General features: G+C 38.9%; 2 protein-coding genes and 2 pseudogenes across 2 annotated transcripts; all 4 read left to right on the forward strand.

Moving 5' to 3' along the window:
• Nucleotides 1–1,920: 1,920 nt before the first annotated feature.
• On the forward strand, nt 1,921–3,832 carry LOC133731054 (probable glutathione S-transferase; annotated as a pseudogene).
• Nucleotides 3,833–7,961: 4,129 nt separating this feature from the next.
• On the forward strand, nt 7,962–9,108 carry LOC133733143 (probable glutathione S-transferase; annotated as a pseudogene).
• Nucleotides 9,109–11,145: 2,037 nt separating this feature from the next.
• Nucleotides 11,146–12,824, forward strand: LOC133733322 (probable glutathione S-transferase). Its single transcript, XM_062160967.1, has 2 exons — nt 11,146–11,510; nt 12,348–12,824. The coding sequence occupies exons 1-2, from the start codon at nt 11,196–11,198 to the stop codon at nt 12,690–12,692; spliced, it is 660 nt and encodes a 219-aa protein (XP_062016951.1). The 5' UTR covers nt 11,146–11,195; the 3' UTR covers nt 12,693–12,824.
• Nucleotides 12,825–21,238: 8,414 nt separating this feature from the next.
• On the forward strand, nt 21,239–22,831 carry LOC133732749 (probable glutathione S-transferase). Its single transcript, XM_062160335.1, has 2 exons — nt 21,239–21,994; nt 22,176–22,831. Exons 1-2 carry the CDS (start codon nt 21,680–21,682, stop codon nt 22,518–22,520), a joined length of 660 nt encoding a protein of 219 aa, XP_062016319.1. The 5' UTR covers nt 21,239–21,679; the 3' UTR covers nt 22,521–22,831.
• The last annotated feature ends 2,593 nt before the right edge of the window (nt 22,832–25,424 follow it).

The raw sequence follows: 25,424 nt of genomic DNA on the forward strand, positions 1-25,424 counted from the left end.
TAAAATAGAATAGGCAAAATAGCTAAATTACCCCCTGACTTTTCCCATGACTGTCGATTTACCCCATGACATTTCAATTTTGATTATTTACACCATGACTTTTCTAATTATGGCCGATTTACACCCTACTATTAACTTTTAGACTTTATATAGAATTCCTCCTTTAACTTTTAGACTTTATATAGAATTCCTCCTTTTCTAATTATGTAAATTTGATTTGATTTTAAGAACCTAAAGCACTGAATACTGATTTCTTTCAATAAAAGGACAGAGTTAACTTAGACCAATCGACATTAATTAGCAGTGAAATACAAAATGCTAAATGTAGGTACCTTATAACTGACCTCACAAAATTTCAATCTTTCACTTTGAACTGATGCGAACCAATCTACAACAACGAGAACCCACAAATTACCATCACAACAGTTTGATCCAATTGCAAAAGATGTAGTAGTTACATAATATCCGAACCTGTTTCCATCTCCTCCCCCATTTTCGACCTACCACCACCACCTTTAGATAAACTCTCATCAGATCGATATGGAGATTGGGTTAGGTTTTGCTCTTCAACAACTCCCAATTTCAGTTCGAAGAAGGAAATTGATCTCCCCTTTGGGTTTGCTTTCAACCCATTATGTTAGGTTTTGCTCGGTTGAACTTTTGCAGCAGCAACCCATAAGTTCGGTTGCATGCACCTTCGACTAGCTATCAATTCGGTGCATTAGCAGTGACGTACTGGGCATCTCATTGGAACCTTCTCGAATATTTGGACCACTTTTGCAGCAGTAACCCATAAGTCCGGTTGCATGTACCTTAGACTAGCTATCAATTCGGTGCATAAGCAGTGACGTACTGGGCATCTCATTCATTGGAAGTTGGAACCTTCTCGAATATTTGGACCAAGTAACTCTATCTCCTACCTATTCTTCAATCCTATAGATACGTTGACTAATCATGTCTTTTGCTTTTGAATATTTGCCCATAAATACTAGTCCCAGCCACACAGCCCTTCATATCTAACCTAAAGCTACGTTTCAGAATCCTCACCCTTGCAATTTCGCTTATCATACCAATATCTTCAAAGACTTCGATGGCGGATGTTGGTGACAAAAAATTCCGTAGAGGATTTTGACTCATCAATGAATGCGGACTGGAGCGAGAGCTGATCGGGAACGATCGAGGAGCTTTCTTGGAAAGTTGACTCGAAGTTTGACCGTCGGCTCGAGGAGGGGGGTACCTGCAGAAAACCCTCCGATGCCTAAGTCAGAACGTTTCTCAGTAGTGGAGTAGAGAGAATTGGAATCAGATGGATTACCTGGACGTCGAGTCTCCTTTATATAGGTGATGACTTACTTGGGGAACAAGCTTGCCATTATTTCTACTTTTATGGCTGCATTTATTTACACACTTATGATGACAATTATTGCTGCACTAATAACAGTTAATCATTGCGTACTTACGACCGTCATTCATTGCGTATTTATGATAGTCATTCATTGCACACTTATAATCATAATCATTGTACGTAGTTATTGTCGTAATAATCGCAGCATTCATGACTGAAATTTAACGTCATACTAACTACGGAGTTAATCGCCTTAATTGCGGGCCTAGCAGAATTTGACCACTCCCACAATGCCCCCAAATTTTCTCTTTGGACACTCGTCCTAAGAGGAAATTTCCATTCTCTGGCTGTTTCAAATCTTGCCTCGAATATTTCCTCGAGCCCTGGCCGTCCCAATTCTTTCCTCGAGCCCTGGCCGCCCCGATTCTTTGCTCAGGCCCTGGCCGCCCCGAATCTTTCCTCGGGCCTTGGCCGCCCTGAATCTTTCCTGGGGCCCTGGCCGCCTCGATTCTTTCCTCGGGCCCTAGCCGCCTCGATTCTTTCCTCAAGGTGAAGATTCATTTTCAGCATGAGACATGGACTTGCCCCCATTTCCCTTTGAATCTGATCAACAACAATTTATTCTCCTTGGCCATCGGCCTTGGGTATTTACTCTGGCCACCGGCCTTACACATACATTTCAACAACACTGACCGCAAATATATTTCAAATATAAAAGGAAAAAAATCAGAATATGATTACTAAAGGAAAGAACTCTAGTCTACGTTACCCAGACTTTTATCACTTCGGAGCTTGTATTCCATCACTCCCAGTCCTTAGTGATAGAAATGAGATTTCTAATGGTGCAGCTCCCGCCTTTTTAAGGAAAAGTGTTTCCCACAGACGGCGCCACTTGTTGGTGACGAAAAATTCCGTAGAGGATTTTGACTCACCAATGAATGCGGACTGGAGCGAGAACTGATCGGGAACGATCGAGGAGCTTCCTTGGAAAGTTGACTCGAAGTTTGACCTCCGATGTCTAAGTCAGTACGTTTCTTAGCAGTGGAATAGAAATAATTGGAATTCGATGGATTACCTGGACGTCGAGTCTCCTTTATATAGGTGATGACTTACATGGGGAACAAGCTGCCATTATTTCTACTTTTATGGCTGCATTTATTTACACACTTATGATGACAATTATTGCTACACTAATAACAGTTAATCATTGCGTACTGACAACCGTCATTCATTGCGTATTTATGACAGTCATTCATTGCGCACTTATAATCATAATCATTGTGCGAAGTTATTGTCGTAATAATCGCCGTATTCATGACTGAAATTTAACGCCATACTAACTACGAAGTTAATTGCCTTAATTGCGGGCCCAGCAAAATTTGACCACTCCCACAGCGGATGAGGTTGTGTTGTTGGATTTCTGGTCCAACCCTTTTGGGGCGAGGCTGAGGATCGCTCTGGCCGAGAAAGGCATCAAGTACGAGTAAAAGGAACAGGACCTGGAGAACAAGAGCCCACTCTTGCTGCAGTCGAATCCGGTTTACAAGCAGATCCCGGTTCTCATTCACAACGGCAAAGCGGTCTGCGAGTCCCTTATTGCGCTTCAGTACATTGACGAGGTTTGGAAGGATAAGGCTCCACTCTTGCCCTTTGATCCTTACCTTAGATCCCAAGCAAAGTTCTGGGCCAACTTCGTGGACAAGAAGGTAACTTCACTGACTTCTGTTTAATTTGGAATATGTTACATGTTTGTTGTTGTCCCTCATCTATATTGTGATATGAAATGGTTGAAAAGATGAGAATCAATTGAGTTCTGTTGTGGAAAACTAACAAAACATTGTCAAATGTAGTTTAGAGTTTCTGAAACTTTTGGTAATGGAAATGCAGATATATGATTTGGGGAGGAAGGCATGCACAACTAAAGGAGAAGAACACGAAGCCGCACAGAAGGAATTCATTGACTGCATTAAGTTGCTAGAAGTGGAGCTTGGAGACAAGCCCTTCTTTGGGGGCGAGACCCTCGGGATCGTGGACGTGTCACTCGTTCCTTTCTATTCCTGGTTCTCTGTGTATGAGAAATTTGGTAACTTCAGTATAGAGCTGGAGTGCCCAAAGTTCAATGCTTGGATTAAAAGGTGTTTGGAGAAGGAGAGTGTGTCCAAGTCCCTTCCAGACCAAGAACAGATCTTTGACATTTTTGTGGATATCAGGAAAAAGCTTGGAATGGAGTAGGATGTGATGTATCCATCAATGGCAATTTGATTGTGCTTGATCTGTTTTTTTCAAAGATTCAACCTTGTTTTGGGTTGTGTTGTATTTTTCAAAAAAATATAAAGGGGCGCTTGACCAATTAAGCCCATAGTAATGGGTACTTTGTTGTGCCTTTGGTCCTGTTTTTTTCTTGTAATATTGTTTGCTTTTGTAGTCTAATAATGACATTTTGTGGTCAAATTGTTGTGTGTAGAGCAAAGAGTTCGAATATACTCGATCAGTTTCTCACCCTAAATGAATTTTGTTCTTGTTACAGTGAATAACCGTTTTTTATTTATTCTAAACCTAGCTTTGAGATAGGAAAGTATTAGGTTATTGCAGATTAAGTTCATTTTGGGAGGATAGAAAATCACTTCCTGAATTAATAAACTAAATTGAAAAATAAAATTGTCACAACGTTAATCCGGACACTAAATGGAATTGATCCCAGTATTCTAAGAAATGATCTGAATTTAAAATTGAGAACTTTCACAGATGTGTCGTCACATAGCAGTGGAAAGGCACGATGAAAAACGTTTGTTAGGTGCATGATCAGTGAAGCGGTGATAACCAGGACCTAGATTCACACAAATTTTGAAATTGATCGATGAGATTATTTAAGCATAATTAACTTTGTACCAATAATCATATATATATATATATGAAATTTCAATAAAAATAAGTAATAATACAAATAGGGGGGCCAAACCAAACCTCTTCAGAAAACAACATCTAACGAATACGGAAATTGGGACGATCCAAGTAATCTCTATTGCAGGAATCAAAAATAAAAGGTGGTGCAAAGTCCCACCAAACTAGACCATTAGAAGAACAACCAAAATTAGAAAGAGTATCTGCAACTTGATTACCTTTTCTGAAAATATGTGAGGAACGAAATTCCATTTGAGTTATTTGATGCAAACAATTACCCCATGCAACTCGAAGACGCCAAGGCACCAAATGAGGAGAACGAAGGAAACTAAGAACAAGAGATGAATCAGCCTCTAACCAGATATGCTCACAATCTCTAACCCAAGCTAAATCAATTGCTTTGATAACTGCCATGACCTCCGCATCCATCGAACTTGGAATGTCAAGGTTAGAACAGAATGCACCTATGACAATTCCCCTGTGATCTCTAAAGACACCACCATAACCAGCTTCATTGGATGTACTCTTCCAAGCCCCATATGTATTTATTTTAATCCAACCATATGGCGGGGAATGCCAGAGAACCTCAGTAATGCGAGGAACACGCCTTGGCCTACATGAAGCTCCAAATCGTTCGACAACCCTAAGATCTTGAATCATGTTATTCATGGGCCCAGATGCCAAACAACTAGAGGCATTTACACACCCAACAATCAACACCTTTGAACCCTTGAGACATTAGGCTCTATACCCTCATATCTAGCTTTGTTACGTGAGTGCCAAATGAACCATAGAGTAGAACAAAAGCATGCAACCCAAAGCTCACATAATTGAGGGCTACGACTAGCCAACCCCATATTTAATAACTCCAAGATAGAATTAGGAACAACGGCAAGCTCAAAGCTTTCAATCATGCAATTCCAAATTGTAGTAGCAAATGGGCAATGAAGAAAAATATGATTTAAAGACTCACCATTCTTACGGCATAGCACACAAAATGTAGCCATAGAGACACCACGTTTCTACAAGAAATCCTCTGATAAAACTCAACCATGCAGCAATTTCCAAACAAGTAATGACATGCGAGGAGCTACATACTTCGGCCAAATAATTTTACTCCAACCAAGGGAAGGAAGAGAAGGATGCAAGAATTTGTAAGCTTCACGGGCAGAAAGCTCTCCAGATGAAGAAGCTGACCATATTAGCTTGTCTGACACCAGTGGATTTAATGGCAAAGGAACTTGTGAAACAATCTCACAATAGCGGGAAAATGGAATTGGAAGAGTGGGGGAAAATTCTAAGACCCATTATTAATAAAATCAGCCACCGTCCCACTTAAGTGATCTTCTGTATTCCCATGTATGCCAAAAAAATCGCTTAAAGGCTTCCCCAAAAAATTGTCTCTCCAAAAGGACACTTGAGAATTCGAGCCAATAATCCAACTACCCGTTTCAATAACCTGAGGCCAAAACCTCTTAATACCTGCCCAAATAGATGAAGTTGCATAGGACCTCCTGAGCTTGCTATTTTGGAAGAAACGATTATGAAGAAAACCACAACTGACTGAATTTGAGGAGAAAACTTCCCAAGCTTTTTTCAACAGAAAAGAACGATTTAAGATAACAAGTTGCTTGAGACCTAGACCTCCCTCCTCATGAGGGGAACAATACACCTTCCATGCCACCAATGGAATTCCTCTTTTATCAATTGAACCAGACCACAAAAAATTGCGACACCAAATCTCTACCTTCCCGATTAAAGATATAGGCCATTCGTACACTTGAAAGCTGTAGACTAGCATGCTCGAGATATCATATTTAATTAACTGCAACCGGCCCGCCATGGATATCATATTGAATGCTTTTACCATCAAACACTTGTGACTTATCTTTGTTAATAATCTGCCCTGAATTGAGTCCATATTCCTCTAGAAATTGCATGATTACAGCCAAGTTTAATCATATATGTTAGTCCATGCACTACTATATATTTTCTATACTTACAAATTTAATCAATAATATTTTTGAACTCACAAGTTTGATCAGTCTATTCCGACAATTAGCCAATAAGTCAATTTCTACCTCCTAGTTTTGGGTCCAAATCATGTGTAAGGTCTGTGGTCGGAGTTGTGGTTTTAAATGAATTTTCATGTATTAGCAAAAACAAAAGGTGCTAAATAGTAAAATGGCTCAAGCGGTGACCATAGTTTGGAAGAGTTGGCAATGACATGGCACATGCTGACGTGACCTTAGTGAACCTTGTTTTTTGGGCTCTTGACCATTTATCCAATTTGGGCCCAATAAATGTCCACTTATTCCACTAAAAGATTTATGTGCCCACTTACCTAATTTAAATGTGAAAAAGACAAGTTTGTCTTTTAAATAATTAGAAGTCATTGAAGACCTCGCCGGACTCTGGTTACCGGTCGCCGGAATCCTATCACTGGTTGCCGGAGGTTTCCAAAGATGTTGACGGAGACTTTTATTACCCCCTAATAAATTTTTATAAAGTTTATTGGGGGGCATAAAATAGGACGCTAGACTCCAGACTCCGGTCACCGGTTTGGAGGTTGCCGAAAATTCGCAAAAAGGTCGCCAGAGACTTTTATTAACCCGTAATAAATTTTTATTGAGGGGCAATAAAAAGTTTATTGGCAATAAAAATTTATTAGGGGGCAATAAAGTTTATTGGGAGGCAATAAAAAGTTTATTGGATATTATTGGGGGTAATAAAAAGTTTATTGGGGGGCAATAAAACCGGACACTGGATTCCGGCTGCCGGCTGGTGACCGGAGTCCCGCGACCAGTGACCGGAGTCCTGCGGCCGGCGACCGGAGTCTGGTGAAGTCTCTCTCTCTCTCTAAGTGAGAAAGGGTGAGAGGGCAAAATTGTCCCAAAAATTAATAAAAAATAACTTAATTGGATATTAGAGAAAAAAAATATGTAATTTGTTAGATAAGTGGGCAATCTTATAAGATGTTTGGGTAAATGGGGGTTAGTGTTGCTCAAATTTGAGTAAATGGACATTTTCCCTTGTTTTTTTAGTGTGTCACCATTTGATTTGAGAGTAGGTTTCCACCCTCCAAACATGTTCTTAACTATGTTTATAAAACAGCAAAACTAGAAGCTTCTAAATATGAGAAGAGAAAACGTAACTGAAAAGTTTTAGAAGGCATGTTGATAAACTTAAAATGACGAGGGTTGTAAACAAAAAAAAAAAGAATTGAACCGGATCCGAAGTTGTTTAACTTTTTATTCTTGAGTTTTTTTGCCAATAAGTAGTACTTCTAAAGAAGAACTCTCTGCCATTTTGACAATGGAATTTCAACAATATTTTTCTGTTGTCTCTCTAATAGTAGCTCTTGGTATAGTTTTCTGTTATATTTTCTATGTATTGAAGGAGCATTATTGGAGATACCTTTACTCTTCTCAGGGCCTTTTTTATTAGGCGGCTGATATTGTGCCCCGCAGTGAACAGTGCTGCCTCAATATGAGGTGGCGGTGTCAGTAGTAAAGTTCTCTTACTACTCTTCCTTTTGTATTATTTCCTTTTCCTTTACCTAGTCCGATTAAAGGAAAGCAAATCCCATTAAGCTAAGAAAGTATTATTTAAAGTTATATTTTAAAATAGAGATTTGATGCCAAGAGCAGTGACGCAATGGCACTCAATTGACGAACACAGAATATATATATGAACAAATGGAGATATTGACTATGCCTTCAGAAACTTTTGCCCATAAAAACCCCATTTAGAAGACACTAGCACCACCAAAAGCTTTATTCTAAGCTAGATTAGTGAACCCCTAGCCTAGCTGTAACGTCGCATCGGTTGAAATCTTCAACGTCATATGGCCGATAAGGTTGCGTTGTTGGATTTCTGGCCCAGCGTATTTGGGATGAGGCTGAGGATTGCTCTGGCTGAGAAGGAAGTTCAGTATGAGCATATAGAACAGGATTTAGGGAACAAGAGCCCCCTGTTGTTGCAGATGAACCCTGTCCACAAGAAGGTCCCGGTTCTCATTCACAATGGCAGCCCCGTCTGCGAGTCCCTCATTGCCCTTGAGTACATTGACGATGTTTGGAATGATAAAGCTCCACTTCTTTTCGCTGATCCTTATCTAAAATCCCAAGCCAGGTTTTGGGCAAGCTACATTGACAACAAGGTAATTCATTCATTTCATCATGTTACGTACGTACGAGAGTACGTTAGTGACATTAACGTCAAGTAACTTGGTGTTTGTTTATTAATGTTTAAAGCTTAAACGTTTTTGCAGGTTCATGAGTTTGGGAGGAATATATGGAGAACCAAAGGAGAAGAACATCAGGCAGCAAAGAAGGACTTAGCTTCCTTGATTCCATTAAATTGCTAGAAGGAGACCTCGGAGATAAGTCCTACTTTGGGGGTGAGACCCTTGGGTTTGTTGATGTGGCACTAATTCCTCTATATTCATGGTTCTCTGTGTATGAGAAACGCGGCAACTTCAGTATAGAGCTAGAGTGCCCAAAGTTGATTGCTTGGGCTAAGAGGTGTTTAGAGAAGGAGAGTGTATCCAAGTCCCTTCCTGACCAGGATAAGGTCTTCGACTTTGTTGTGGAGATCAGGAAAATGCTTGGAGTGGACTAGGATGTGCTCCATCCATCAATGACACTTTGATTTTGCTTTATTTGCTTTCTCATAGCTTCAACCTTTGTCTTGGGTTGTGTTGTACTTTTCAAAAAAAGAAAGGGGCGCTTGACCAAGTCCTCCATAGTATGGGGCACTTTACCTCTGATCCTGTTTCTTACTTGTAATCTTGTTTGCTTTTGTAGTCGAATTATGACATTTAATTTGATTTTAACAATTTTCCTTTTTGGACAATAAACTGTTGTTAATTTGTTATATGTAGCTAAGAGTTCAAATATACTTGATCGATTTCTTATCCTAAATAGAATTTGTTCTTCTTACATTGCATAACTGTTTTTTTATTTACTCTAAATCTTTGACATTGGAAAGTGTTAATATTTTTTTAATGACAATTGTTTTTTTTCTTTAGGGGAAGGATGAACGAATTATATTAATCAATCAATATCTTTTTCTTTATTTTTGTTATTTTTTGTTATATATGATTTTAGTTGTTTATCCTTTTTAATTTATTTTGTTTTCGTAGTATTTTAATATATATAAAAGGTATCTACATAGAAAGTTCAATTTTAGCTGACAAACTATTTTCTCTTCAATGTAGTATAGATTACAGCCAATTGGCCAGACCCTTTATAGTCATGTTTCATTTTGGTTTGGTCTAATACCATTATTAATTATTTTGTGATACAAAAAGAATATTATAATTATAAAGAGAAAAGTCAGTTTTTCCATGACAAAAGAAGATTACAACCTAAAACCTCTATCACAACCTAAATTATAGAAATCAAAATTAAAGGCATGTAGTTAACTTAAAGGCAAGGTTCCATTCCAGCTGTCAATTCCTATAGAATGTCCCACGTTTGCTAGAAAATCCGCCACAAAGTTTCCTTCCCTCAAAATATGTCGAAACTCGATATTTTCAAAACTCCTTGCTAGCAGTTTAATATCATGAACAAGAGTCCCTAGCTAATTCTCCATGGAGTTGCTATAGAATTGTTGATACAGTCTGTAAGAACTTTGGAATCACCTTTCACCTTCAGTTTTAGATGACCATGTATGCATGAGAGCAGCTTGGAGACCGACTCGAAGAGCAATGGCTTCAGAAGTAAAGACATTTGTAATTTCAATCTTTTTGGAAGAACCTGCACTAGGATTACCATTTTCATCTCTAATAATAAAACCAGCAGCACCGACTTTATTATTATAAACAGAACCATCAAAATTGAACTTAACAAAATTTTGGGGAGGAAGTTTCCATCTAATCACAGTGTCATATTTCTTTATCTTTTGATATACAATTAGATTACTTAGCGAAGTTATATTGAGTCATCATATTTGCAACTGCAAATAAACAATTAATCTGTAAAGGATCTTTTTGAATGTTTCTAACAACCAAATGATTTCTGACGGTCCAGATGTTATAGCAAATGTAAAGGCATTTAGGAAGAGAAATTATGTAATCAGTAAGGGAAGAATAGAGTCAAGCCAATTAATAAAACTGTTCTGTAGAGGATGAGAATGCAAATCAATACCTGATAGTCTCCGAATTTCTTTCGAAAAGAAGCACCATCTAAAGTTTTAGTTTCATAATGACAGAAAAGACAATGTCAATCAATAGATAAAATTAGTATAAATCGTATCTCTGGTCCGAAGTCTTCCTTAATTTTAAGAGGAATATGTAATATGTAGTTTCCACATTCTATGAAGTAATAACTTTGATTTTGAGTGAGCAATATAGTTATTATTCTCATTTAGCGAATCGATATATACTGTTGTTACTCATTTATAGAAGGGGTTTGTACGTGGATTGGATTCTCTTCATCAAATCTCTTCTTACTAATTGGCTACGAAGGTGGAGATGCATATATATTTGGGCTTTTTGCATGTGAACATGAATAGAATGGAAATTGGCAATTTGACGCTCCTAAACTAAGCGTGTCTTTAGACAATTAGTGTATTATTGTTAGAGAGTTCTTTATAAGGGTGCTAGCTTAGTGAAGATGACATCCCTTTGTAATTTGTTTTGGAATGAATTTGGAATCCTTATGGGATGAGACGGACATTAGAATGTGACAATTAAAACGGGGACAAAATTGAGGTCATCGCCGGCCAGAACTAGTGCATGCACAAAAATCCACAAGCTATCTCCCTTGAATGAAACGTCAAATGGACGAGGTCTTAAGCTATCTCCCACAAAAATAATTTCTATTAAGTTCTGCAGAGGCATGTAATTGGTACAATCTTGAATATATCGACAGAAAACAAGAAAACGTACTATAACTACAAGTCTTACTTTTCTCTGCTTCCATCACAATCTTGAAAGACTTCAATGGCGGATGAGGTTGTGTTGCTAGACTACTGGATCAGCCCATATGCGATGAGGCTGAGGATCGCTCTGGCTTTGAAAGGGATAGAGTATGAGCGCAAGGAAGAAGAGCTGAACAACAAGAGTCCACTTTTGTTACAGTCAAACCCGGTTCACAAGAAGGTCCCGGTTCTCATTCACAATGGCAAACCAATCTGTGAGTCTGTCGTTGCGCTCCAGTACATTGACGAGGTTTGGAACGATAAGGCTCCGCTATTCCCTTCGGATCCGTACCTCAGATCCCAAGCTAAGTTCTGGGCTGACTATGTTGACAAGAAGGTAATTTTACTACTTTCTGTTTCAATATGTTTGAGGTGACACTAATATCATGGTTGCAACTAGTAGTTGAAACTATTTGACCAAAAAAAAAAAAAGTGGTTGAAAATAAAATGAGGGAAGTAATAGGGTACTCTCTGTTTAAGTTTTTGATATTTTTGGGATTTTCTATTTATGCATATCAAATTTTGGGTTTAAAACATCAATAATGGGTTCCATATTTAAATATCATTTGAGCTCTTTAGACAAAATTAGGGAAAACCTAAAATTAAAAATGTTATATCCACACTAACTACTACGCTCATAAAATAGGGAAATAGCTAGAAGCTTCTAAATCTGATGAGAGAGTGTGACTCTTAGAAACTCCTAAAGCTTTACATAACTGGTGGGTTGTATATTCATGGTTCCCTAGATTATTGAGTACCGTTGAAGTAATATTTTTTAAATAGCTTTTAATTTAACATTTAGCTATTTTTTCAGTAAGTTTGTTGAAAAACTAGGGAATACCATTACGAATGCTCTTTTTGTGGTGTGCATGGTTAAGTTTTAATACTACAAATATTTATTATGAGGATATAGTGTTTTTCTTGAGACACATATTACATCATTTACATGTAAACATGAAACGACCAGGTTTTGGATATAACTAATCAAATGGATCCATTGAGATTATATTTTGCTCTGATGTCATGAAGTGTGAGAGTTGTGATAAAACTCAAATTAATTACGTTAATCAATGGAGTTTTGAAAAACAGAGGATCAGGAACTTGAGTAGGTAAAAAATCTCTCATGACCTCCTATTAAAGTTCAATAATTTTTCTGAGACTTTGGGAAATGCAGATCTCTAGTTTTGCGAGGAAGTTATGGTCAGGCGCCAAAGGAGAAGAAATGGAAGTAGTAAAGAAGGACTTGTTTGATTGTCTCAGGTTGTTAGAAGGAGAGCTTGGCGATAAGCCTTTTTTTGGGGGTGAGACTCTTGGACTTGTGGATTTGGCACTTCTTCCTTTCGCTTCCTGGTTTTCTGTCCACGACAAATTTGGTACCTTCAGTTTAGAGGCAGAGTGCCCTAAGATCCCTCCTTGGGTTAAGAGGTGTTTCCAGATGGAAAGTGTCTCCGAGTCTGTTCCAAGTCCGGATCAGCTCTATGACTATGTTGTGAAGATGAGGAACAGTAGACAAGAGTAATGATCCTTACTGTCTTATTTCGGGTTCTTCATGTTTACAAATAAAGGGTAGTGGAATATTACCCGTCGATCATTATATATATATTGTTATTATTAAGAATCCTGTTACGTCAACTACCTATATGTTTTGGTATCATTTGCAACTTACTCCATGTGGGAGCTGAGCTTTCAATGATGTCCCTATACCCTTTCCTTTTCCAAATCTGTTCACGAAATACGAACTTCGAACCAGAGACGTGCTTTCTTGAACTGCCATTTTATAATTATAATTGGTTTGTTGGTTGAATGTGAAAAATATATATCTATGGTTCAAAATCAATTGTTCTTTACTATATCCCTAGCTAGTTATTCTCTAAATTACACTACCCTCATAATAAAAGTCTATGGAAAATACTCTAAAATATTATTAAGATCAATAAGCACTTTATTTGTTGGTCGGAATGAATTATGATAAAATACAACTTGTTTATCTCGACGAAATAGATGGAATGACTATCGCAATTAAAAAAAGGGGAGTGAAATCCACACTCCTCATTTTACAATCCACACTCTTTCTATTGAAACCTTCAAATTTACTCACTTGACCTCTATGCTTTCTACACCTCTTATCAAATTTTCAAAGACTAAATTTACTCACTAAACCTCACTAAACTTCCTCAAATAACCTCACTCATATAATTTGCAAACAAATTATTATCTTTAAAATAAAAAATTTAGTCATTTCAATGATTGTTAATCACTCTATAAATCTTAACTAAATATACATTTCTTAATCAAAATTGAGTTTCAAAAATTAATGTCTAATCAATAAGAAAATACCATGAACTATTCTGTTTTTTTTTTTCTATTTTATCTGTGCAAAAAAAAAAGGAAATCTTTTGTTTTTATTGTAAAAAAAAAAATCATTTGTTTTTAATGTTTATTTTTTTTCTATATTTTTTGTACCGCATGATTAATTATTTAAATATTTTTAGTTTTTATTTTTTGCAAATATAATAGATTGACTATGATTTAGGTCCTAAATCATAAGAGGATTTATTTTGTTTTCCCTCACCAATATGCGTTCAACATATATCATACATTTTTATGTCACATGATCGTAATCATATTTTTAATTCTTATTAATATATATGAATGTTTTAATGAGTATGTAGTGAAATTGGAAAATGAAAATAGATAAGGAAAATAATAAGAAATACAAACTAATATTATTGAATTGGAAAGTCTACATAAAATAAATATAATATATTTTGGTATAATTATTGTCCTTAATAGTCATTTTATAGTAGGTTATATATTTTATTTAATAATTCATAATAGAGTGAGGTCAAGTGAGCAGATTTGGAGGTCCTAATAGAACTCTCTTTTTATTAACTTAAATTTTGTCTTTTTATGACAATTTTAACAAAAAAAGGAAAGAGAGAGTGTGGATTACAAATTAGGTAGTATGGATTTCACTCCCCTTATAAAAAATATTCACAACTTTAAGTATCTTATCAATGGCTTCTCTTGCATAAATTCGGAAACAAAGTGAGTCAAGTTAGAAGAGCCGCCTATCTCTTTCTCTCTGACCTAGGGTTAGGGTTAGGGCTTTTCTGTGCAATTTTTTAAAGATGAGTTCTGTTGATGCCATGGCTGCTCATCTTACTTCCTCCCTTGCAATCGCTGAGGGAAAAAAGCAAGTTGATCTACGACCTACATAGGGATGGCAAAAATCCCCAGCTGGGCGGAGCTCCATTGGATACCCGCCTCTAATGGGGGGAGAATTCGGGGACAAATGGGGAATGGGGATGGGGATCCCCAATCCCCACTATCTAAGATTGGGGATGGGGCGGGGATGATATTGTGATCTCCATCCCCAAACCCGCCCCAATAATATATACATATATTTAACTTATATATATTTTAATTTATTGTTTATAATATAAATCGCAAATATATACATTTATTACTTTACTTTAATATCTACACTTTTATTTTAATGATGTTTTGACTTTTGCACTCATTGAATTATGATTTATGAATTTAATTATATTTTAAATTTATTTGTTGTAGATTTTGATTTAAAAAAAGGCAATATGAGAAAAAATTATTTTATTTATTAAATTCTTATTGGGGATTTGGGGCGGGTTTGGAGACTTAGTCCCCAATGGGGATGGGGACGGGGAATCCCCAATATATTTTTATTGGGGATTGGGGCGGGGATGAGGGTAGAGAATGACCCTGGGGATGGGGATGGTATTGTGATCCCCATCCCCAACCCGCCCCATTGCCATCCCTAGACCTACACAGGGGAAATTAAGGTCTCCGCCAGGCAGATGTTTTCTTGGTGGGAAAGCTTCTCACCGCTGGAGAGTACAAGGTCAGATATTTCCTTGGGATGTTTCGCAATGCTTGGAGAGTGAATGGATCACTACAAGTGGAGAAGGCTGAAGGGCAGCGAATCCTTCTCTGACTATGATCGAATCTGGAAGGAAGCCCCATGGGGTTACAATCATGCGCCAGTAGCCCTAGCCTACTATGACAACGTACGTCACTGATATCGAGACTATACCATTCACCTCGTTCTCTTATTGGATCATGCTGCAAGACATCCCACCAGACCTTCTAGTCTGAAGGGGTGATGACTATGATTGGCTATACTCTTGGGGACTTCCAAGAGAATGACAAACCTGGCAAACGGGTTGGAAAGCTCCGGATTAGAGTTGAGATCCCGTTCAACCGTCCTTTGTCATTCAAACGTTGGAATTGGGTAAAAGTCGGTTGAATTCCTCTGCAAATTCAGGTATGATAAGTTGTTTGGTCGATGTGCTACTTGTGGATTTGTCACTCATGTAGGACTCCCATGCTCGGGTCCGACATTGGATGAAGATGATACTGAGGCAGAGCGCACTATTCTGGGCACTTTGACAGAGGATGTAGCATCTGCGATGGCGTTGCAACTAGCAAGTGCCTCAGCGACTGCATTTGGTATGGCAACTAGCATTAGGTTTAACACAGGTAGTAGGGCTAGGGTTTCTATTCCAAACCAAATGCCAGAGCGCCTGCTTCATAATCTGGCAGCCATGTTGCAGCAACCACGCCGTCAGACAGCTATTCGTGAGCTGCTAGAGATAGTGATGATTCTGGAGGGCTAGCAGGTAAGCGGTGAGGTAGGGAGGAGGAGGGTGTCTCTATTTCTCCTAAGAAGCTGAAGCTGAGCCTCGCAGTGGGGAAAGGAAATTTGAATTTGGAACCGGAGAACTTGAGGCTGGTGCTAGTGGTGCAAAATGAGGACAATAATGGTCAGTTGAAAAGGAAACGAGGCAGGCCTGCTGGTAGCAAGAACAAGCTGGCTTATGGAGAAAAAAAAAAAAAAGGTAGCAAAGGTTGATAATGGTACTGAGAAGAAAATGGCAACCAAGAAACAACCATGGCCAAAGCTCGAAAAGGCTGATACTGCTTCAAGCTCCAACTCGAAAGGGAAGGAGCTAGTATATTTATTAGTTTTTCTTTCTAGTCTTTTTTAAGCCTATGTGAGTCTGGTTGAACTTCTATAAGTCTTCGACGACGTTTCTAGTCTCTTGGCTGTACCACAATTGCGTGCTTGGCAGGTGAGGGCTAGTTGAATGATTTATTTTCTGTAGAAGGCGAGGTTTGGTCATTCTTGTATAGGCTTGCTAAATAGTGAGCGTCCCAGAAATTTTGCTGGTTTGTTTTAGCTTAGATAAGGTTGTCTATTGCTTTGGCTTTCTTATGTAAGCTTTGTAGACTATAGCCTTTTGGCTGTTGATATAATGAATTTCAACTTCTTCTTTTTTTCAAAAAAAAAAAAGGCTTCGCTTGCATTGCTGGCTATCATAGTTAGTTAAAACGTGTATAATATACGTACAAAAACTTCAGTAGCGTATAATTGAAAAAACTTCAGTACGGCGTATTGAAATTGTAGACTCGGTGTTTTTTTTCGGGTATTATTGAGTTCAATCTTTTTAAACATGTTTTATAGGAGTATCCGTCTTATACGGAGTAAAAATACTTGGAAATTTAAAAAAAAAAAAACTGTTTATGTGTGAGAATACGGGACCTAAAGTAAGAAGCATGATGGAGAGAGAGAGAGACACAAGCATGTATAGTGGTTCACCTTGCCCTTGAGGCAAGGCTACGTCCACTTAGAGATTCCACTAGTATTGAGGCCAAGTAGCCTTTGTAATAATACAAGTGTGGGGATCATGATCCCATCCCTTTCCATGAAGGGGAGGACTTCCTCTTATAGCTAAAGGAAGTCCCATCCTATTCTATATTTCCGATGTGGGACAATAATACACATATTTACTTCTCTTGAAGCCTCTTAGAGATCATGGGAGGGTGGCCTCCCTACGAGGTACCGGCCGACCTCCACCATGGCAGGGTAGCTCGGGTGTCGGTTTACCGGATGCAGGCCATAGGCGGGGCTAGCCATGTTGTGGGGCCCACCTATGAGGTCATTGCTTATACTTGGCGGTATGTGGTATAGGTGATATCAACAAAAACTAAAAGCAAATAGTTAGTTAAAACGCGTATAAAACTTCGATATGTTTATAATTGGAAGAAAAAAACTTCAATATGGCGTATTCTAATTCAAGTGCCTGATTACATTATACTTTGGTGTCATATCATTTTCTTCATGTTTTGTTACATCAGAAATGATTTAAAGTAAAACCAAGTGTTGACAGTATATTTATTACAAAAATAGTGTTTTATATGTCTGTATTTTTCAACCCGTATTTTTTACTACATGCCGAATTATACAAGTTTTGAATTAAAAATTTGCCGTATTACGTTTTTTTTACTGAATATTTGACTGCATCATTAGATAAGGTAAACCGAATAATACACGTACGTTATTTTGCCGAATTATACACGTCCCGTTTTTTACTAACCATGCTGGCCATGAGTGGTTTTGTTGCTAAAAACATATTTTAATGACGAAAAATATTAATTACTTTTGTAATGGCAATTAGAATGATATTAATTAACTTCTATTTATTCATTACCTTGCTTGTTACACTAGATGTTCTATGGATATAAGCTTTCCAATGCCCCAAACTCTTACTAAAAACAATATTGAATGTTTTTGGATTAATTTCAGTTTACCCCCCTGAGGTTTGGGGGTGTCATTATGTCACCCCCTCTATTCTCAATTTTGAATTTTTACCCCCCAAACTTGGCAATTTCAATCAGCCGTGTCCAATTTCTCCTATTCCGTCCAAATTAGACTTTAACTCTGACGATCAGACCCACTTTGAGGGCTAAAATTGTCATTTCCAGACAAAAAAAAACAAAAAACAAAAAAATCTTTTCTTTTCTTTTTTTCTGTTTCTTCGTTTTTTTTTATTTTGTCTTCAACCTATACACCACAAGTTATAATAGGTTTATAAAAACAAAAACATACTCTAGGTGGTTGAAAGTCGCTCGCTGGTCTACGATATTTGTGATATATCTCCGATAAAGTGAAGAATTTTAGGATATATCCCCAATAAAGTTGTTTGGACCCAAAATAAGCATTTTGGCCTGACAAGGCGTGTCTTGGAGAAATTGAGCCAATGTCAGTGGCTCAAGCTATATATTGTCGACAAGTTCGAAATATATATTTAGAGGCTAAATAAAGCCTACTATGAAAGCATGGAAGCATGGAAACATGAAAAGTCAACTTTAGCACATTTTCCTACTTCGGCTAGGAGAAACCGAGCTAAACAAGGAAGGAGGGGCGGCAGACTGACCAAATGAACTTGAAATTAGCTGAAACTCTGCAGATCCATTCTAGACAGCCCAAGGATCATTTCTTATGAAGAGTGCCAGAGCTTTGTTTGAGTGGAAGGCCTTCAAACAATCAGCCCAATTTTCTACAGAAGCAAAACTGGAAAACTGGACCTGTAAGAGGTCCAGCAGCATTTTCGGCCCAACCACATGGAATAAAAATCTGAAAATTTGTCAGGATGATCTACACTCATAGTGGAACATTTCATATGAAGAAGTCGAAGGCATATAATGAAGTCTTGTTGGAGAAATAATTGAAGGAATAAAGGGGCAGAAACTGACCTAAAACCAGCTCAATATTCACATGTTCATGTTTCCTACCCACATGAAGAAAGCTAGATGCTTTTCTCTTTTTCCTTGGATATATTTTTCTTCTACAATCTCTTTAATAGATCATCACCACTTCTATGTTGCTGCACCTTCATGCTTTGCTTTCATTTCATCTTTTCTCTATCTTTTCCATATTTTACAAGTGAACTTAGATCTACTTTCATTATTTTTCTTCCACTCATCATTTCACACTTCTTTTTCTTCCCTATATAAACACCTTCTCCTCTCATTCTAAAACACACATTCACATTCAACAACAACATCTCTAAGATGATCTAAGTTCTCTCTAGAGCAAACCTCTCTAAGAGCAACTCCTCTCATTCTCTTTCTCTTACCGGTGATCACACTCCTAGTCCTAGTCTTCTCAGAAGCCGACTTTCAGTGCCACCAAACCCTCTGTCAACGTGCTTCGGTCCTAGTCTCCTCGGGAGCCGACGGTAGTGCCACGACCACAACGGTTACAAAACCAGCCAAGCAAGGGTAACGCCCTAGCAACCCAGCCAAGCTAAAGTCACGCTTTAGCAAGTTCTCCTCACTTCCCAGTGGTTCTCGCTCTGTTCGATCTACAACATCGAGTATCGATTGTGATTTTCAAGAAGCACAGCAAAAGTCCTCGCCACGAGGCACAAAGAATCCCACGACGAGGTTGGTGCTCTCCTCGTCCACAATTGCTTGAAAGAAGTCAGGTCAAGGGACACCCCCGACGACCGCACCCGAACGGTGCTGGCACGCCCGCGCAGAAAAGAGACTGTTGACCAGCTGCAGCAAAATTGGAGCCAAACAAAAGTGAAGAAATATCTGTGTAAAATCATTTTTTACAGATAAAGTGTAAAATCGTTTTTTACAGATCAAGTGTAAAATCATTTTTTACAGATATTTCTTCACTTTATTGGGGATATATCCTAAAATTCTTCACTTTATCGGAGATATATCACAAATATCGTAGACCAGCGAGCGGCTTTCAACAACCTAGAATATCTTTTTGTTTTTATAAACCTATTATAACTTGTGGTGTATAGGTTGAAGACAAAATAAAAAAAAATAATAAAAAAACGAAGAAATAGGAAAAAAACGAAAAAATTTGTTTTTTTTTTTTGTCTTGAAATGACCATTTTAGCCCTCAAAGTGGGTCCGATCGTCAGAGTTAACGTCCAATTTGGACGGAATAGGAGAAATTGGACACGGCTGATTAAAATTGGAAAGTTTGGGGGTAAAAATTCAAAATTGAGAATAGAGGGGGTGACATGATGACACCCCCAAACCTAGGGATGGCAAAAATCCTCATCGGGTAGGGTACCCATAGGGTATTCGACCCTAACGGGGAGAAATTCAGGGGAATCGGGTAACGGGGATGGGGATCCCCAATATTCGAATTCTGAAATCGGGTACGGGGCGGAGATGGTATTTTTATCCCCATCCCCATACCCACCCAATAAGAATTATCTGAAATACATATATATATATATATATATATATATATAGATTTTATTTATTATATATATTTTTGATATTATTTATAAATAAATATTTATATAAACTTCATCTTTTTGTCAATATTTAAATTCTATTAATAAATATGTTCAAAAAAAGGAAGATTTTTTTAATAAAAGATCTTTATCAACATGTTTTTTTTTTTTGATCGGGTCCTTTATCAACATGTTAATTTTCCTTGATTGAAATAAGAAATTTATTTTATTTTAATGTTTGATTTTAACTTCATATTTTACAATCCATAATTATTTGTATAAATTTTTATATAATAAATTAGTAATATTGTTAACGGGGATTTGGGCGGGTACGGGGACCTAATCCCCAATGGGGACGGGGACAGGGAATCCCCAGTATCTTATTACCGGGATTGGGGAGGGTACGGGGATGGAGAATGAAGTCGGGTATGGGGATGGTAATTTAATCCCCTTACCCTACCCTCTCCATTGCCATCCCTATCCAAACCTCAGGGGTAAACTAAAATTAATATGCACCATTACCCATTTCCTTTATTCTTTTTATTTTATTTATTTTAAACAACAGATCGCACTGTAAACTGTTTTTCTGTTGTTTAAAATAAATAAAATAAAAAGAATAGATTGAGAAAAATATAAGACAGTCTTGTACTCTTCCTTGCTCGTGTAAAAAACAGTTTACAGTGCGATCTGTTGTTTAAAATAATTAAAATAAAAAGAATAGATTGAGAAAAATATAAGACAGTCTTGTACTCTTCCTTGCTCGTGTAAAAAACAAGCAATAGATTTCTCAACGCTAAGCCACCGACCAAAAGTATTGAATCCAATTCAAAGGCCTCGACTGCAATTGATCCCACCGCGATGTCCTTTGCTACAAGGAAGAAAAAACAACAAGGTGCATGAACCTTTGGTATATGATAAAACGATTAATTAAGCACACTAGTAGAGTACTTGATTTTTTTCTCCATAGCTTTTTTCATGAAAATGTACGTAATGATTCATTTTATTGAATATTACATATTCTCTGGCTATCTGCCATGAATGTGCATGAAATTAAAAATTAATAGACCTTGTCCTACCTTTTTGTCCAAGAATTATGATTTACATTAGAGATAAAAGACTAGGTAGAATGAGTAGAATCAGACGACAAAGCCATGCAAAGTAGAAAGCTATCAATTCGGAGCATAAGCAGTGACGTACTGGCATATCATTCGAACAATCTCGAATATTTGGACCAAGTAACTCCATCTCCTACCTATTCTTCACTATAGATACATTGACTAACGAGATCTTTTGCTTTGAATTTTTGCCCATAAATACTCCCAGCCACACAGATACAATTGCCCATAAGCTATAGCTACGTTTCAGAACTCTTACCCTTGCAATTTCGCTTATCATACCAATATCTTCAAAGACTTCGATGGCGGATGAGGTTGTGTTGTTGGATTTCTGGGCCAGCCCTTTTGGGATGAGGCTGAGGATCGCTCTGGCCGAGAAAGGCATCAAATACGAGTACAAGGATCAGGACCTGAAGAACAAGAGCCCACTCTTGCTGCAGTCGAATCCGGTTCACAAGAAGATCCCGGTTCTCATTCACAATGGCAAAGCGGTCTGCGAGTCCCTTATTGCGCTTCAGTACATTGACGAGGTTTGGAACGATAAGGCTCCACTCTTGCCCTTTGATCCTTACCTTAGATCGCAAGCAAAGTTCTGGGCCGACTTCGTGGACAAGAAGGTAACTTCGCTAACTTCTGTTTCATTTGGTATATGTCACATGTTTGCTGTTGTCCCTCATCTATATTATGATATGAAATGGTTGAAAAGATGAGAATCAATTTAGTTCTGTTGTGGAAAACTAACAAAACATTGTCAAATGTACTTTAGAGTTTCTGAAACTTTTGGTAATTGAAATGCAGATATATGATTTGGGGAGGAAGGTATGGACAACTAAAGGAGAAGAACAGGAGGCCGCACAGAAGGAATTCATTGACTGCATTAAGCTGCTAGAAGTGGAGCTTGGAGACAAGTCATTCTTTGGGGGCGAGACCCTCGGATTCGTGGATGTGACACTCGTTCCTTTCTATTCCTGGTTCTCTGTGTATGAGAAATTTGGTAACTTCAGCATAGAGCCAGAGTGCCCAAAGTTCATTGCTTGGGTTAAAAGGTGTTTGGAGAAGGAGAGTGTGTCCAAGTCCCTTCCAGACCAGGATAAGGTCTTTGACATTGTTGTGGATATCAGGAAAAAGCTTGGAATGGAGTAGGATGTGATCCATCCATCAATGGCAATTTGAATGTGCTTGATCTGTTTTTTCAAAGATTTAACCTTGTTTTGGGTTGTGTTGTATTTTTCAAAAAGAAGAGGGCGCTTGACCAAACCCTCCATAGTAATAATGGGTACATTGTTGTGTCTCTGGTCCTGTTTTTTTCTTGTAATCTTGTTTGTTTTTAATCTTTTATAGTCGAATTATGACATTTTGTTGTTAAGTTGTTGTGTGTAGAGCAAAGAGTTCAAATATACTCGATCAGTTTCTTACCCTAAATGAATTTTGTTCTTGTTTCAGTACGTGAATAACTGGTTTCCTTTGAGATAGGAAAATATTAGGTTATTGCAGATTACGTTCATTTAGAGAGCATATATAGAATGTCACTTCCTGAAAATTAATAAATTTTATTGAAAAACAAAATTGTTTCAGTGTTAATTCAGAGATTGAGTATGAAGAGAGTTCGAGCTTGAGAGAGAGAGAGAGAGAACCACACAAGATATAGAGTGGTTCACCTCGCCTATGATGGCAGGTTACGTCCAGTTAAAGATTTTATTATGAGTGAGACTAAATAGTAGGGCTGGGCAATATGTCGGGCCAGGTTGGTTTGAGGCCCAATCCGTTTCTAGCCTGATTCAGTTTGTTGGGCTATAATGCAAACCTAGCACCGATTTTAAAATGGGCCGTGCTGAATTTTTGGATCGGCCCAGTTGGGTTTCAGTTTATTTTTTATGGCCCAAAGGTCATCTTTTGGGTCATTTTTAAGGCCCAATATTCTAGGCTAAATGTGGAGTTCAAATTCAGGCCTAAATATTTTCTTCACAAATTCAAGCCCAATATTCCATTGGCTTTGCAATCACAATATTCACAATCAGGGCTACTAAGTACTAACAACTAACAGCTAATGAACTAAATATGAAATGATCATGTAAAATCCAAAGCAACTGCAACAAGTCCAACTTCATAGTAATGGGTACTTTGTTGTGCCTCTGATCATGTTTTTTTCCTTATAATCTTGTTTGCTTTTGTAGTCAAATCATGACATTTTGTTGTTAAGTTGCTATGTGTATAGCAAAGAGTTCGAATATACTCGATCAGTTTCTTACCCTTATACACGCCGTGCCAAGATGGCATCAGTAGCTCCCAGAGCTGGGGACTGAAGCACATCAGTCCCACATCGAAAACAAGGAGAAGATCAACCCCTTCCTCACCTATAAAAGGTTCTCTCATCTTTCCTCATTAATTACGCATTTAATACTTACCTACTGTTACTTTGTCAACATAAATACATTGACTAACTTAGGCATCGGAGAGTCAAAGACCGCCCAGCGCGGTCTCCTTCTGACGCCCTCTGTATTTTACTTGACAGGTAGTGGAAGCTTTGAGAACGTCACAAGTATTGATCCGCCCACCGAATCAGCGTTAACAAAGGTTTAGCTACCGCTGAACTGTTAGACATTAACATTGGCGCCGTCTGTGGGAATCCCTGAACAAAAGGTCATCCTACCACAATCACCATGACTAACGGTAGCGGGGGAAACGCTGAAGAGCAGGCAGACCAGTCCGCCATTCCCCACCCCCACCCCCCGACCCAGTTGTAGGCGTTAACCGTGCACTATTCACAACCCCAGCCAACAACCCTGGCGGTGAGGCAAATCCAAGCAGCAGCCGCTCGCCGGGCCAAGATCTCACCACTATGTACGAGCTGGCACAAGGCAAACAGAGAGCGTAAGGAGGAACGCAGAGAAAAGGCTGAGGCCCAGAGACAAGTGGCTACGCTGATGTCACGCTTTGAAGAACTGAAGAGGACGCTGGAGGCCACCGCCAACCCAGCGCAGAGTGAGCAATCACGCAGCACCAGGCGTAGTCGGCCCGGCACCGGCACATTGGTACCGGGGCCAGTCATACAGATGCAGGTACCGCTGGACCCACCTGAACTATTGGGGATGGGACCACCGCCCATCCCCCAACTAATGCTGGAGCAGGAGGCGGAATCACTACCGCACACCAACCGCTCGGAAGCTAGGGCGAGGACCGAGGGCAATCCGCCTGCGCCAAGGCGCAGACAGGTCCAGCGGAATATCCAAGTCGGTTCCGGCGGCGATGCAACCGCCCAGATATTGGAAAGGATGCAACAACTGGAGCAAAGATTAATCCGGGCGGAGTCGGGCGCCCCAACGCCAACCCAGAATCCACTTTTCGCCTCCAGACCTGGGCCCTTCACCGCTGCGATTCTGCAAGCTATCAGACCAGCGTATGCCAAACCCCAAAGATGTCACATTACAGCGGCATGTCCGACCCCTTCGTCCATATGGACACCTTCAAGAAGGTCACCAACAACAAGGGATTTGACGACGCCACCCTGTGCCACTTGTTCAGTGAAACACTAGATGGTGAGGCTATGAACTGGTTCTTCGAGTGTCCGCCAGGGTCCATTAATTCATTCCTTGCACTATCACACGCCTTCCTCTCTCGGTTCATCTTACTGTCTGCCGGACATCACAACACAAGTCAGCTGTTCAGCGTCAAGCAAGGAGCAGACGAGTCACTGAAGGTATTTGTCACAAGGTGGCGGGCGGCAGCGTCTCAGTGCCGCGACCTAGACAAAACAATGGCATCGGCGGCCTTCAAGCAGGGACTCCTCAAGGGGCCATTCCTCTATCACCTCAACTACAATCATCCAAATGCGGCATATGACCACGTCATGAGTGAGACGGTCATTCACGCCCAGGCGGAATTCATCACATATGGAGAAACCCCACCGCCACCAGCAACTCCAAAAAGTCAAAACAGCCATCCTCCAATCATCAGGAAACTGCTAACAAGACCCCTTCAGCACCGCTAACTGACAAAAAGAGGGAGTGGCAGCAGGGCCACCACCAGAACAAGCGGCAGAGGGACCAG

This window comes from Rosa rugosa, chromosome 2, assembly GCF_958449725.1.
Source record: "Rosa rugosa chromosome 2, drRosRugo1.1, whole genome shotgun sequence".
Classification (NCBI taxonomy): Eukaryota; Viridiplantae; Streptophyta; class Magnoliopsida; order Rosales; family Rosaceae; genus Rosa; species Rosa rugosa.